This window comes from Trachemys scripta, chromosome 2 (genome assembly GCF_013100865.1).
Source record: "Trachemys scripta elegans isolate TJP31775 chromosome 2, CAS_Tse_1.0, whole genome shotgun sequence".
NCBI lineage: Eukaryota > Metazoa > Chordata > Testudines > Emydidae > Trachemys > Trachemys scripta.
In genome coordinates, this window is record NC_048299.1 from 193,344,869 (window position 1) to 193,358,800 (window position 13,932).

Consider the following 13,932-nt stretch of genomic DNA (forward strand, 5'->3'; position numbering starts at 1 on the left):
AAGATTTCAAGCTGGTCTCCTGAATACTTCTGGCGTGAACCTCCACACTTGTAAATGTTGGTGATTGTGGGCCACGGTGTAGTATATTTGACCATGTTGGCTGACGAGAGCTACCTACATTCCTCAGGAATAAGAAATGAACCCTCTATAATACTTTCAAAGAATTTTATCCACAGATTTTTAAGGCCAGAAGAGACTATGAGGATCGTCTAGTCTGACCTCCTGACTAATACAGGCCATAGACTCTCACCCAGAAATTTCTGCCTCAAGGCCATAACTTCTGCCCTCTTTTTGTTAACATGCAGATTTCAGCAAAAGTACCTACCAGAGCAGTTCAACACATTAATACAACTATGGCACTAGCAAAGGAAATCTACAAGTTCCAACTCACTTGATTGCAGAATTCAGATTTCGGGCTATTAGCTACATCCTCAACCCTGCCTAAACTTCCTCTGCTATGGAGAGAACATGAATAGAAATGTGTCATAAGAAGAGGCCCAGACTGATGATACCTAACAGAATTAAAAGACATCATGAGCTAATTGACATCATCCTTCAAGGTTCTGAACATTCTAGAAGACCACTTCACTCCTGTGCTTAACTTCAAGTATGTGAGTAGTCCCACTGATTTCAATGGGACTACCTCCACGTTTAAAGTTAAGCACATGCTTTAGTAATGTGCTGGAGTGGGGCCTAAAACAAATGGCTGCCAATCTGCTACAGAAATCTTTAAGAAACCCACAAATTAAAAGAGGGCCTAGTGCACCTGGCCATTGATCAAAGAAGGCTGGTAGCCTTATTAAAATGATATTTAGGTGGACTTCATAGTTTTCATCCACAGTCACTTAATTCTGCAGGAGACATACATGGAATTTATCCTAAATATAGTGCATTTTCTGCAGCTCAGGATTTCTTGCTGCCAAAAGATACAAACACCTTAATAGCTGTCTATCATGGGAAGCCACAATTATTTATATCTTGAGTTCCTAGGGCTGTAATCCTGGAGTGGTAGATTACTGGAAGACTTAAACTGGAAATGAAAGCATTGCATTTGTGGTAAAAGACAGTTTCCTACTGCTCATGCTGCAATTGAAGCAATCAAAAAAGGAAGATCATAGATGAGTAATCAGCAATGTACCTAATGCCTCCAGCAGCCTATGACACTAATGTGACTTAGCTGGTAGCTAGAAAACAAGTTTTTAATAAAAGAAATGTTTGGAAATATGAATGTTTAGAATTTAAACTTGTGATTACAGTCTGATAAAAAGTAAATTGATGTATCTTAATCTTACAATAAACAAGAAAAATCAATTCTGTATTCTAAAAAAAGCCATAAGTTTTGCCTAAATATTATAAAAATATGGATTTTGTCAACCAAAATCCTCTAATTTTTAATCTCCTGTACATTTCAAGAGAAAAAGAAATAACTCTGCCTACACTTAGAAAATCCCAGGAAGAGGAAAGTGGCACAAGAAGCTTCTGTTTCATCTGCCACTGGCTTATTTGTGGTTTGCCAATGCACTTGGATAATAAATCATGTTCATAGATTGCTGCTGTCCTTTCAAATCCCCACAACAGCAATTTGTACATATTCCTCTCTAGGACAACCATCCTTTCAAATTACTCCAACTACATAAGCCAAATGTAAGAGTTAGATGTTGTTGTTACAGTGATCATCTTGACATAGTTGACAATAAAAAAAATCTTAAGGGTTCATATTGAGGTGAATGGTCACTTCTTTGTAGTGCTATGTTTCCACTAGGTCGGTGAATTCAGCAACATGACTCTGTAGCACTCCATGTTGAGAAGGTTTTCTTAGTAACCAGAAGGGCTGGAAACTTTATATTTAAATGAAACCTAACATTCTGTTGAAAGCATTGCAAATCAAAAAAATCTATAGAAAAGCCCTAAAACTATGCTCTAGCACAGAATTTTCAGTGTATATTTTTAATGGTCATCAGATTGGCTTATCAGAAAAAAATTCCAGTCTAGTAAAGTCTTGGCTGACCATCAGCTAAGTCTGTTGTTAATATGCAAATATGATAGTTGACTGTGGAAATGCTGACCCATAAAATCCTATTGGCTATAGTTGTCTCAGTTCAGCAGTAAGGAAACTGGGTTGTATTTGATCTCTCTTCAGTAGACACTCCTGAGAATTAAAAGAGAGTTTCTGAGGACTTGAGATTCATTAAGCAAGCTCAAAATGACGGAGAACTATGCAAATTTTTCTTAAACAAGTTAGAAAAGCCAGTCTAGCCTTTCATGTTTTGCAAATCTTACTGTCCTACTCCCTCTCTCTTATATTGCATTCTCTTTTATAGATTTAAACATTATGTCAAGTATATATTATTTAAGTTCATTCAATGTAATGACCTTAGCTACTTCACAATTTTTACTGTAATGGGTTGTATTCTGTATGGCTACTTAACCGTATTAAAAACAATTTTTCTGGATGTTTTGCTTTGAAGAAGTGCTGCTTACTTCCAAAAAGGAGACCTAAATAACAGACTCAGGACTTGTCTTCACTTGAAATGCTACAGTAACACAGTTGCAGTTGTGCTGCTATAGCACTGACGTGTAGATGCTGTCTATGGAAGCTGATGGAAGGGGTTTTCTGACGGAAGAATTCTTCTGTCAATCTAGCACTGTCTACATGAGGATTTAGGCCAGTTTAGCTACATCATTCAGTGGTCTGGATTTTTCCTACCCCTGAGTGACGTAGGTGGATCAAACTATTTTCTAGTGTAGACCAATAATTTGTTAAACATAGGTTCTTAAAATTAGCAGCCAAATCAATGGTGCTAGTTATAATTATCCAGTTTTGAAAATGCTAGTGTAACCTCTCTGTTGCCCTTCTTCTACCCTGTAAAATGGCAGTGTTATATTTACTATATTATTTCAGAGTAATATTGTGAGATTTAATTCATTAATGTTGACAAAACACTTTGAAATAGTCATGGAAGGTGCTGTAGAAATGTTAAATATCATTAAAATTAGAGCTGGTCAAAAATTGGAATTTTCATTGTGTGGGAAAGTCCAATATTTCAAAATTTGTTTTCATCCCAAATCAGGATAAAAAGTCAAAATATCCAAATTTTTCAAAGATCAGAAATTTCTATTTGGAAACATCAAAACATTTTGACATTCCTAAATCCTCTGGAGGCTGGGCTGGGTGGACTATGTCTCCTATGATGCATGCTGGTCACAATGTACTACAGCAGATCAATCAGAGGGGAGAGAACAGTGCTTTGTAGGAGATGTAGTCCAAACAGCGGGCCCAGCTCACAGAGGGAATGAGAGGGTGAGATACCCAAACTACAGTTCCCATGAGGCACTGAGGCCGCTTAGGCAAACACGGCGTAATGTCCAACTTACGCAACATGGAAGAGAGACATTATTAATAACTATAAGTAATTCTTAATTGATTAGCATTTACTAATAATTTAAGAAATAATTCAAATCCAAACGTCTCCTGATCTAACAGGACAAGTTGTTGCATGTCATTAGCAGGAATACTAAGGTTGCAAATCAGTATGAATATAGTCTGAATTACCCTTTTAGATGCTCAGATCCTATTTTAAGTCCTTTAGGACTGAAGTTTCTAATTCTTGACCTTTATCCAGTGGTAAGTTTTGTGTGTGGGAAAACTTGAGGAAAAAAATCTATACAGCCATTTCTGATTTAGAAAAGCCAGAAAAAATATATATTATTTGCATTTTATGGAAAATGAAGGGGTTATCTGTATTATTATGAATATCATGTGCACCTCAGTTTCCCTGTTTGATATTACCCTGTGTGACTGCCTGGAGTTAAATCAAAGAAGGCTGAAGGGAAACAAACAGAAAATGAAACAATGAAAAGATGAGCTATTGCCAGAAAGAATACCAAGGTTCTTGAAGAAACAATGGGGAAGCTATTGAATGGGAAACACTCACCTGCCTGGCTCCACTCAGGCCAGCAGGTTAATTTTTCCCAGGACTGAGCCTAGGATCAAAAGAGCATTAAATATTAAAGACCCTAGCGTAGAGAGGAAGGGGACTAAGCTGGTAGCAGCTGCTCAGCGGGAGAGACAGAGAAGAGAGAGCTGCAGAGGGGACTCTGTCTCTCCCCACCCAGGGCTGGAGGTAGCTGGGTTATGTGGAAACTACCAAAACTTGCCAGAAAAGGATACATTTAGGTGAAACCAAATGCCTAAAGACTGTTGTTGTTTTAACCCTTCTCTCTGAATGTTATGTACCTTTTGAGAGAGAATAAACAATATGTTTGTTTTGAAGAAGCTGTTTTTCAGTCACTTTAATCAATTCTTGGTCACGGGCTGCCAGAGGGACATTTCTTGCAAAATACAAGTGAGCCTGTTGTGTTAACACAGTTGGAAACAGGTGGGTTACCCTGCGATCCATTGTGAGAGTGGTAGAACCACAGCGTTCCACCGGGAGAGCAGTGAAGGCAGCAGAACCTGTCACCTGAGTGTACATTCAAGAGGGGCTGCAAAGGGGTCTCAGGCATCACTCACCCTGTTAGCGTGATTGGACTGTGGGAACCAGGAGTGATGTAGCCTGGTGATCCAATCTAAAGTGGGGTGAGTTCCACTATGGAGAAGTGCAGGTAGATACAGGCCTGTCACTTGGCAAAAGTGCCCTGTACAGACAGGGGGGTACATGTCCCTAAGGTGGTATGTGCCTCTGAAATGTGACACTTTCAAAAAGAAAATGGAATTCAGGTTTATTTATTTATTTATTTTTGGCACAAAGAACTAAAATATAGTTGAATTAAATGTCAGCTGTGGTTTGATCTCAATTAGCAATTGGATAACTTTGGGGGGAAATTAAGTCATAGTCAAAAACAACAAAATTATATGGCATTAGATACATAATCTCTACCAAGTCTTTTGCCATCATTTGTGGCACTATAGTGTTATGCAGTACATAACGGAAATACTATTAGGGCTTAATCCAAAACCCACTGAAGTTAATGGAAGGTTCTTAGGTAGATTAATAGAGCAATATTCTATCTATCTAGTTAAAGGTGTGGTTCTGGTTCTATATCATTTTCAGGGTTTTCCTCTCAGGGCTGTGGTAAGATATTGGTCAATACTGTTTAGGAATTAGAAAATCAAAGGGAATTTATATATGTACACCTTCAAATAATCTGATTTTCCACTAGCACTAACACTTCTCATTCTTTAACATTTCATTGGATATGATGTATTTAGTTATCCTTTACCATTTAAAATATCTGAATTTCCAGGTTCTCTCCTTTCCTTTTCTTGTCTGACTATTCCACCTTTCGTTATTCTATTCAGTTACACGTTATCAACATTATTTTCAAAGTGACATTTTCAGCAGCATGTCATTGGATATAAACACTATGTTCTTCATATTCCTTGCTTTCCCATCTGAAGGTTCACAGTACGAAGGCTTGATGGGACTAATGTTGCATTTCCCACTTCCTTCATTAGGTTATCCACGGTGTCTTTGGTTCTCAGCCTGTCTGTATTCCAATCTTGTCTCAGGTGAGATAGTCCAGACATGTGAACTTCCTCCGCTAACCCCTTCTCATTAAGCTGAACACATTTTCGATTCACTCTCAATATAGTCCCAGTGATTTATTTAAAATGACACAACTAGAGTAATTATTTACTGGGTACAATCAGTGTGCTAGGCACTCTCTAATATATGCCATAGAAAAAAAAGACATTGTTCCTGCCACAATGGGCTGCCGCTTACCATCTAAAGGCCAGTCTTCCCCTAGATCAGCATAGGCAGGCTTCTGTGTCAATGTGAATCCAACTGTGAAAACTGGACCTAAGGAATGAACATGAGCAACACTGAACACCTGTAAATCCATCCATTATCTAAACAAGTTTATAAATCAAATTTCTATCACACGTTTATTAATTACTCCTTAAATTCACTAGAACATGATAACCTCATGCAATTATTCAGACTTAAATGGTTCACCAGCTGTAGTTTGCACCTCTGAAATCTCTCAGGGAGGTAAGCTGTAGCATTTTACAAATCCTGAGAGTCTAAGTTTTCCATTGTTTTATTCTAATTTTACATGTATTCCTTGCCCTGTTATAGGGCAAGCTCCCACCTGGAGTGCCCTCCTGTAGCAGCCACACCAAATTGTGCTTACCTCAATTTGCCCTTCGGTGGTTCCCAGAAATAGTCATTATGAGTATAAATAGCCCTTTGCTATCAACCCTGTATAGGGTAGCCAGGATTGTCCTGGAGTCGCCAGGAATTAAAGATTAATCTTTAATGAAAGATTCTGTCATGTGATGAAACTTCCAGGAATACATCCAACCAAACCTGGCAATCCTCCCTGTGCATCACAAAGCAAGCCCTCAATAGTCCATCAATGTACAGCCCCAGCATCTCGCACCATGCTCAGGCTCTCTGCAGCTCCAGCCTCTCAGCCCAGCCTTTAGCCCTCTCTGGCCCTTTATCTTCAGCACTGTGGCTCAGAGAGCTATCAGACATCTCCCCCTGGTGCTCTCAGCCCTCTCCAGCCTGAGCTTTCTCAGGCTCAGAAAGGTCAGCATGCTTCTCCCTCTGCTGGCTTCCTGGAAATTTCTCCCTCTTTCCAGGGAGGTCATCCAGAGCTTTCTGCTCTCTTCAGGTTTCTCCCAGAGCAAGTCGCCGCCACTGCTGCTGCTGCTGCTTGTCTCCCATTTAGGGACCACCCCATCTAGGGTCCAGCTGCCCTCTTTTAAGCCTAATAGGAGGTCAACTGATCAGTCACTGGCCTCTTCCCTCATAAAAGGCCAGTGTCACCCTCTGACACGCCCCTTCCAGAGAGTTACTACAGAATCAATTTAAACTTGATATGAAAGTCCAGTTGAGGGTGACCTGTACTGTCACCAGTGGGTAGAGATGAGCAAAATTTTTCAGTCATATAGTAAATTTGCTGAAAAATGCAGTTTCAGGGCAACCAAAACTACTTATGGATTGGAGTGGAATTTGGCTAATAGTGTTGGCTAAATAAAAAATGGGGAAAAAAAAACATTTAAAAGTTTGTTTTTCATTTTTCAAAACAAAATGTTTTGACGTTTTATTTTGTTAATTGTTTAAAATAATGTAAGGGGTAAAGAACACCTGAAAACATAATAAAATGAAACTAAACAAATAAAGATTCATTTCAGGTGAAACCAAAAGTTTTGTTTGACCCAAAGTGAATTGGTTTTTAGTTTTTCATTTTGGTGAAAAAAAAACCCCTCAAAAAAATTCAGTTTCAGTTTAAAAGGAGCTTTTTTTCTGTTTTTTTTTTTTTTTTTTTTTGGTTTTGTTTCAGCCACTGAACTGAAAAATCAATTATTCACTCAACTCTACTAGTGAGAAGAGTTTGATAATGTTCAATTAACAGAGAGAAGGATTCCTCGATCTGACTGACACAATGTCTGACTTGGGGCCTAACCCTGCATGCCTTTACTCATGTTGGTACCTCTGTCAAGTCAATGAGACCAACTATGGTGTGTAGGGCATAGGGAAATCTTCAAGTGCCATAGAGCCAGCACAGGAGCATGATGGGGGTCATAGCTGGAATGCCCATACACTCCAACAACATGCCTCTTGGAGTCCACTGCAGCCAATAGAACTTACAGCAGCCGTGGGGCTGCTTTAAGTTATACTGGGGGAAAAACAGTCCTCCAGTTTGGATCGAGGATTCCAAAGTTCAGCTTTGCTGGGCAGAGTTATGGTGCAGCTCTGTGACTCAATTTTCTAATACTCTCCTAGTTCCTTCTGATCTCCTTTGACTGGATGTGTAACTGACACTATCCCTTTACATCAGTTGCCCTCGTGACTTCTATGGGGAAGTTGCATCTCCTTTAATAGGTATGAATGCAGAATAAATGAGATGTATAGTAATGACTCATAATAGAACACTACTGGTGTCCACACAGAACAAAACAAGTTTTCCATTCTTTTTCTCTCTTGGTTTTTGACATGGGGAAAGGGGAAACATCCAATACAGCAAATAATAGTGGTCATATCTGTTGCGTTTAAGGTTAAAGGAAAAAATAAATTAAACATCAGAGGATAACTCTTTGAGATCTTACTGCCACCAGGTCAAACATGAAGTGGCCTTTTAGTGGATCAGTGAAGAAGTAGTGATCAAGTCTACCCTTCAAAGGTAAGGCTGTTTTTCTTGGTTAACACTCTGCTCTATTACAGAGTTGTTACTATGCATGTGTCTTCCAGGTGGACAGACCCTCTGTTGAAACATAACTGAATGACAGCATGAGCAAGGGTGATATCATGGATTGGTGGGCTGCTGAGAGCAAAATTTTCTTGTGGTTTTCTCTTTAGGTTACTGGCATGAAGGTTCATACTTTTAATTAAAACTCAATAATGATGACTGCCAGAAACAATCAGAATACTCACTTTTTTTCCCTCCTCATATTCTAGTAGAAACAAAAACAGTACATTTGTTTTCATTCAGTTGTTGAATATGAGGCGTATATATGGTGGTATCTATGTATTCATTTATTTAGCATTAGTTTTAATAGTGTTAGTCACAATGACCAATAAACACTGGGCCTGGCCTAATTCACCACTCTGCTATACTAGTTATACTGGCATGATTCCACTGAAACTGGTGTGACAGAACAGAGAATCAGGGCCACTATTGTGGCATATTTTTCCTGTCTCTTATTACAGATGCTAGCAGTTTCCATTCTGTGCAATCAGTGTCAAGCCAGAGCAGCCCCTTCCCCATGTAAAGCTGACAATGATGGGTAAAGAAGATGTCAACAGCTGCAGGAGCAAATAAATAAATTTAAATATCTCTTGGTTAGCCCGTAACTTCTTTTATAAGGCTTTCATCACTAAATATCAGTTTAACCTGAAACATGAAATCCTGGTGTGTAATATTCCTCGGGAATTCTGTTTGCAATTTACTACTTGAAGTAACACTCCAAAAATACAGACAATTTTCCAAATAAACTCTAGAGACTACATTACAGTGAATAATCAACAACAAATGGGTTTTCCAACCCTCCACTTTAATAATTACCTCGGATACTTATCTTTTTACATAAAATAAAATTCCAGAGCAAAAACAAAATATCAGGTAATGTACAATTCAAGAAAATATCCAAAGCTTTTACAGTTTTGATTTCTTATTTATTGATTTACAATTATTTACAATACGACCTTATATATATAAATATATATATATATAAAATCTTCAAACTGAATTACCTAATGAGGATTTTATGGTTTATTTACATAGTGAATTGAAGACTTGTTGTGCCTTTAATTATGTTGCTGGAAATTAATTGTACTGTCTCATTTTCACCCTAGCTAGAGTGAAATTCACCCCAGTGTAGAGTTGCTATCCATGCTATTTAAAGTGAGATTTAAGTGGTGAACTCTGCACTGGAGTGAACTTCACCTTAAAGCAAAATTCTGCCAATGTAAAATCCCATTCTCAGGTGTAACTGAGGGAAGAATCTGGCCCCTAAAGTATTGGTGGGTTCCTGATACAATCGGTGCACTAAAATTCTGTATTCAGGTCTGTCAACTGTGAGTAAAATGCCCATTCATGTAAATGGGAGCTGAGGATGCAGATCAAGGGCAGTATATGGCCCTCATTTTGTAAACTTGACTACTTTCCAAACACATGTCCAAAGCTTTATCATCCAATCTCCACAGCAGAGCAAGAAAAAAGTATAAGTTAGGGAGGCTGATAATAGCCTATCATAATACCACAAACCTCCACATTGAAAATGTAGACACGAAGATATTCAGCTGTCCTAAGAGTGTGGATCTCTGGATTTCTGTGTTTTTGAAGTTAGCTGTGCATAAGGTGCTGAGTTTGGAGCAAAAAATTGACATTTATAATAAAACGTCCAAGTTTTTTTTTTCTGAAATATGCTACGATCTACAGACCTAAACCAAAACCAATTGGGATAATGGGAGTCTTTCTACTGGCTTCAATGGGCTTTGGTTGAGGCCTTGAAACAGGTTCACTGGAGACAATTTAGCGAGAGTAACCTCTTGACTTTGGAAAGAAATAATTTACTCTTGTGAGCTACTTACATTTCAGATGTGTAATCACTATGAAACTGTTTCCTCTGAGTTTTTATATATTTTATATCTAAATGCAATAATCCAGCTTTTGGGAGGACATTCTGTAGATTTGTATCATTCCTTGGAAAAGAAATTAGAATATTTTGTGGCTCCTTGATTGTACTTTCTTCATCTGTGACCAAATCCAATATTCTTCACATTACATAACTGTTACAGAAGATAATATTGGAGAGAACACAACAGGAAGCAAATTGCTTATACAAAATGTAAGAGGGTTGCTGTATTTTATGAAAATGGCAGCCTCTTGGTAAAGAGAAAAGCATATCAGATGCTGGCTTAGGCTTATATAAACATGGTATTTATGGCATGGCATTCTCCCATGTTCCTGGGATCCCTCTTGAAAACCACCCCTACTTTGTGTAACGGCCATCATGAAAGATATACTCGGGGACCCAAATTTCTCCAATAATAAATTCCCCAAATCTACCCGCATCTGACAATCTTCCTGCTGCCTCTGACATGCTCATTGGCCTAACCTCTCCCCACAAAATGTTACATGGGTTATCTTTGTCTACCTTGAAGCCATATATGCTGTACTCATTTCAGGGCCCAGAAAAACCCATATCCAGTGCTGCCTTTAGGATGAACCACTGCAGCATTAAAACCAGCATGTGGTACACCTTTTCCTAGATATACAGTAATAGGAACACTGCAACAACTACAGACAGGTGTCACAAAATACTGCGCTTAATACTGGGAAATGTTGCAATTACATTGACCTCTTGTGTAGTATGTATTTTGTGAGTGCAACAATCATGATTGGGATACAAAAATTTGTGTATATATACATATATAAGTTCTTGTTCATAATTGTGTTGGTTGAGGCATATGGACACTGACATTTACAGATTATACTTTTCACTTAATGCTGATCAGTTATTCTTCTGGTTTTATGTCAATAAAGAAATTGACAGGAAACCTGTCCATTCTCACACTGGACAGCCAAAATGAGCCATGTTGTACCCAAAGAAAATGTAACTAGAAACCCATGTATTGGTTGTGTGTTAGTTAATGCTCACTGCATTTGGCAGTGAGGCAAATAGGGATATCCTACCCACATCTACATATTGGTGTACCCTGTCCGTAAAAATCAAAGAGGGGAAAGGATGAAATTTCTGCTACTTTTATAAGATATCTGGCTTGAATCTGGCCCCAAGTGTTCTATTCTTCTCTTGATACACATGCATATGCTAACTCCTATTAATGCCAGTTAGAGTTATAGGTGTGTATGGAAGAGGAAATAAACCAAATAACATCAAACTAGAAAAACAGCTTTCCATAAAAATATGATCCTCATTACAACTATAAGGTGTTAAGACATTTTATAGTTCCTTCAGCAGAAATAGGGCAAGAAGATGCTAACAATTTTGATGCATGATTTTCCTGATAAATAATAACATTGCATCTTGGTTTCCTCATTCAAAAATGCATTTTCCTAATACTTGCTCGACAACCCACAGGCCGTTCTCAGGCTATAGCAACAAATAATCTCCTTGAAGGTCTTCCGCATTTCCTGGCTACGAAAGGCATAGATCAAGGGATCAATCACTGAGTTACACATGATGAGGATGAGGTACATGTTGAAGTGAGACATAAAGCAAACACAGTAGAGGTTCTGAGGGCAAGAAATCATCAGGATGAGGTGGAGAAAAAACGGAGCCCAACAAACAATGAAGATGCCTAGTAGCATGGTCAGAGTGATAGCCCCCTTCATGCTGGTCCTTTGATGAACAGAATTGTATCCAGGCAAAGCAGCTATTCTCTTGACATGAGTACGAGCCAGGAGGAACATATGTATGTACAGAGAGACCATGAGGAATAACATGGTGAAAAACATTGTGATGAGACAAATGATAACGTAAGTTGATTCATAATAAAGAATGAAGATAATGCCACAGCCAGTGCAAAATGTCCATATGCATGCAATGATTAGCCCTGATCTTTTCACTGTCATGATGTTGTGATAACGCAGGGCGTAGAAAATTGTGACATACCTGTCTACTGCTATAGCCAGCAAACTGCACATGGAAGCCACCACAGATATGCAGATCATTGAATCAAAAACATTGTCTATATGTTGTACAAAAGCATCTTCCATAATTAGATGCCTATTGTTTATTAAATATATCGTTATGGTCTCCCAAGCATTAGAAACACTGACCAGCATGTCAGCTACTGCTAAACTGCACACAAAGAAATACATAGGTGAGTGCAAGTTCTTGTTCTTAACTATTGCACAGATGACCAAGATATTTTCAAGGAGGCTTATAATGCCCAGGATTAGAAACACCTCCACTGCTATGACCACTTGCTCACATGGTGATGACTTGTTCTTGACAGTAGGCACCGTAAAGTTGATGCCAAAAGTACTCAAGTTAAGTTCTGGAATGTGTAGCTGGTAGGAGGAGTTCATCTCTGGAGGCAAATATGCTCTCTTCTTTCCAAAGGACTTGTAAAGCAGGGTGGTAAATACATTTTCCAGAAAGGCAAGAAGCCTGCCAAAAAAATATGACAACATGACAAAAACAGATAGGAGTTGATAAAGCAAATATCAAATGGAATCAAATATTTGTATTTAATTCAGTATATACAGCTCACAACTGCTCCACATTCTATATTTAGTCTAAGTTAACCTGTCATCGATTTTTTCCAGCTATCCTTGCTCATAGGGAAATTAAAATCACAAACGAATAGAGAGATTTATTCCCCTTCTTTTTTCTTTCTCCTCAGACTTTTGCTCATTCTCCAATGTTGATTGTCTTTCCCTGAAGCTAGCACATTTTATCTGGAAATTCTGGTGAACACAGAATATTTTCAGCTAAATTACTACAGAACAACAAATAGTATCTGACAGGTGTCTCAATCCTGGCAGCCTTGAAATCCATAAGAATACGCTATTCATAACTGAAATCAGACTGTATCCTCTCATCTGATCATACTTATATAAAATTTGAATTCCTGCAAGAATTAATGACTTAGCCTTTTTAAGCAAAAGATTTAAATATTTTTCCTGACCTTTGTACTTCTTAAGTTTGCATAACTTGTGATATAAACAGCTTATCTGCTCCAGACTAATATGCTCAGCTTAACAATACTGTTTTAAACCATTAAACAAGACAAATCTATATATTTCAGGTTTCACGTTGTTTTATTCTCTTGTAATTAAGATTTGAATATTTTAACTTGCCCACTAAAATCACAAGGGAATTTCTGTCAGGAAAACCATGGGTATTCTATTCAAATTATGGGTATATTAATTAAGGCTTTTTTTCCCCACTAATGATAATATTTTGAGAGGAATGTCATAAGCAATAAAATTCTTAATAAGCAGAACATATTTAGCTTGTTGTCAGTCAGTGCAAATAAAATTCAAAGACTTTTAAGATAAATTACTCTCCCATTTTAAAAGGTAACATTTCCTATACAATTAAGAAGCAGTTGTACTTATTTACCAGGACTGTTCCTTCAGATCCTATTTCTCTTCATATCCTGTATTCTTTCCCTCTAGCTGCCTGTCCATCCTCAAGAGCTAAATGAAAAAAGAATGTTCAAATTCATAGAGCCAAGGCTGCCCAGGTATAAACTATTTACTGTGCAACTGCCTTATATAGTCTCAGAGAGTTAATGACTTCAGTGCTCAATCTGTGACTCCTCCTCTACCCCCTTCTTTACCTCCAACTTCTCTTCCCACACATTTTATTACTGAAGGCTTGGATTTTTACCACCACCCAGTGGCTCACACTTGTAGAGCACTTCAACTTCTATTTTTTTATTGGCAGCTATTTGCAATCCAGAATTCACTCCCAAACAGCTTGTGCTTGGGGCGGCACCTGGA

General features: G+C 38.1%; 1 protein-coding gene across 1 annotated transcript; it reads right to left on the reverse strand.

The window, feature by feature from the left end:
• Positions 1 to 9,034: 9,034 nt before the first annotated feature.
• Positions 9,035 to 13,703, reverse strand: MC5R (melanocortin 5 receptor). The gene is made up of 2 exons (XM_034762555.1): positions 13,550 to 13,703; positions 9,035 to 12,592 (listed from the first exon to the last, which is right to left on the reverse strand). Exon 2 carries the CDS (start codon positions 12,508 to 12,510, stop codon positions 11,533 to 11,535), a length of 978 nt encoding a protein of 325 aa, XP_034618446.1. The 5' UTR covers positions 12,511 to 12,592; positions 13,550 to 13,703; the 3' UTR covers positions 9,035 to 11,532.
• Between the last annotated feature and the right edge of the window lie 229 nt (positions 13,704 to 13,932).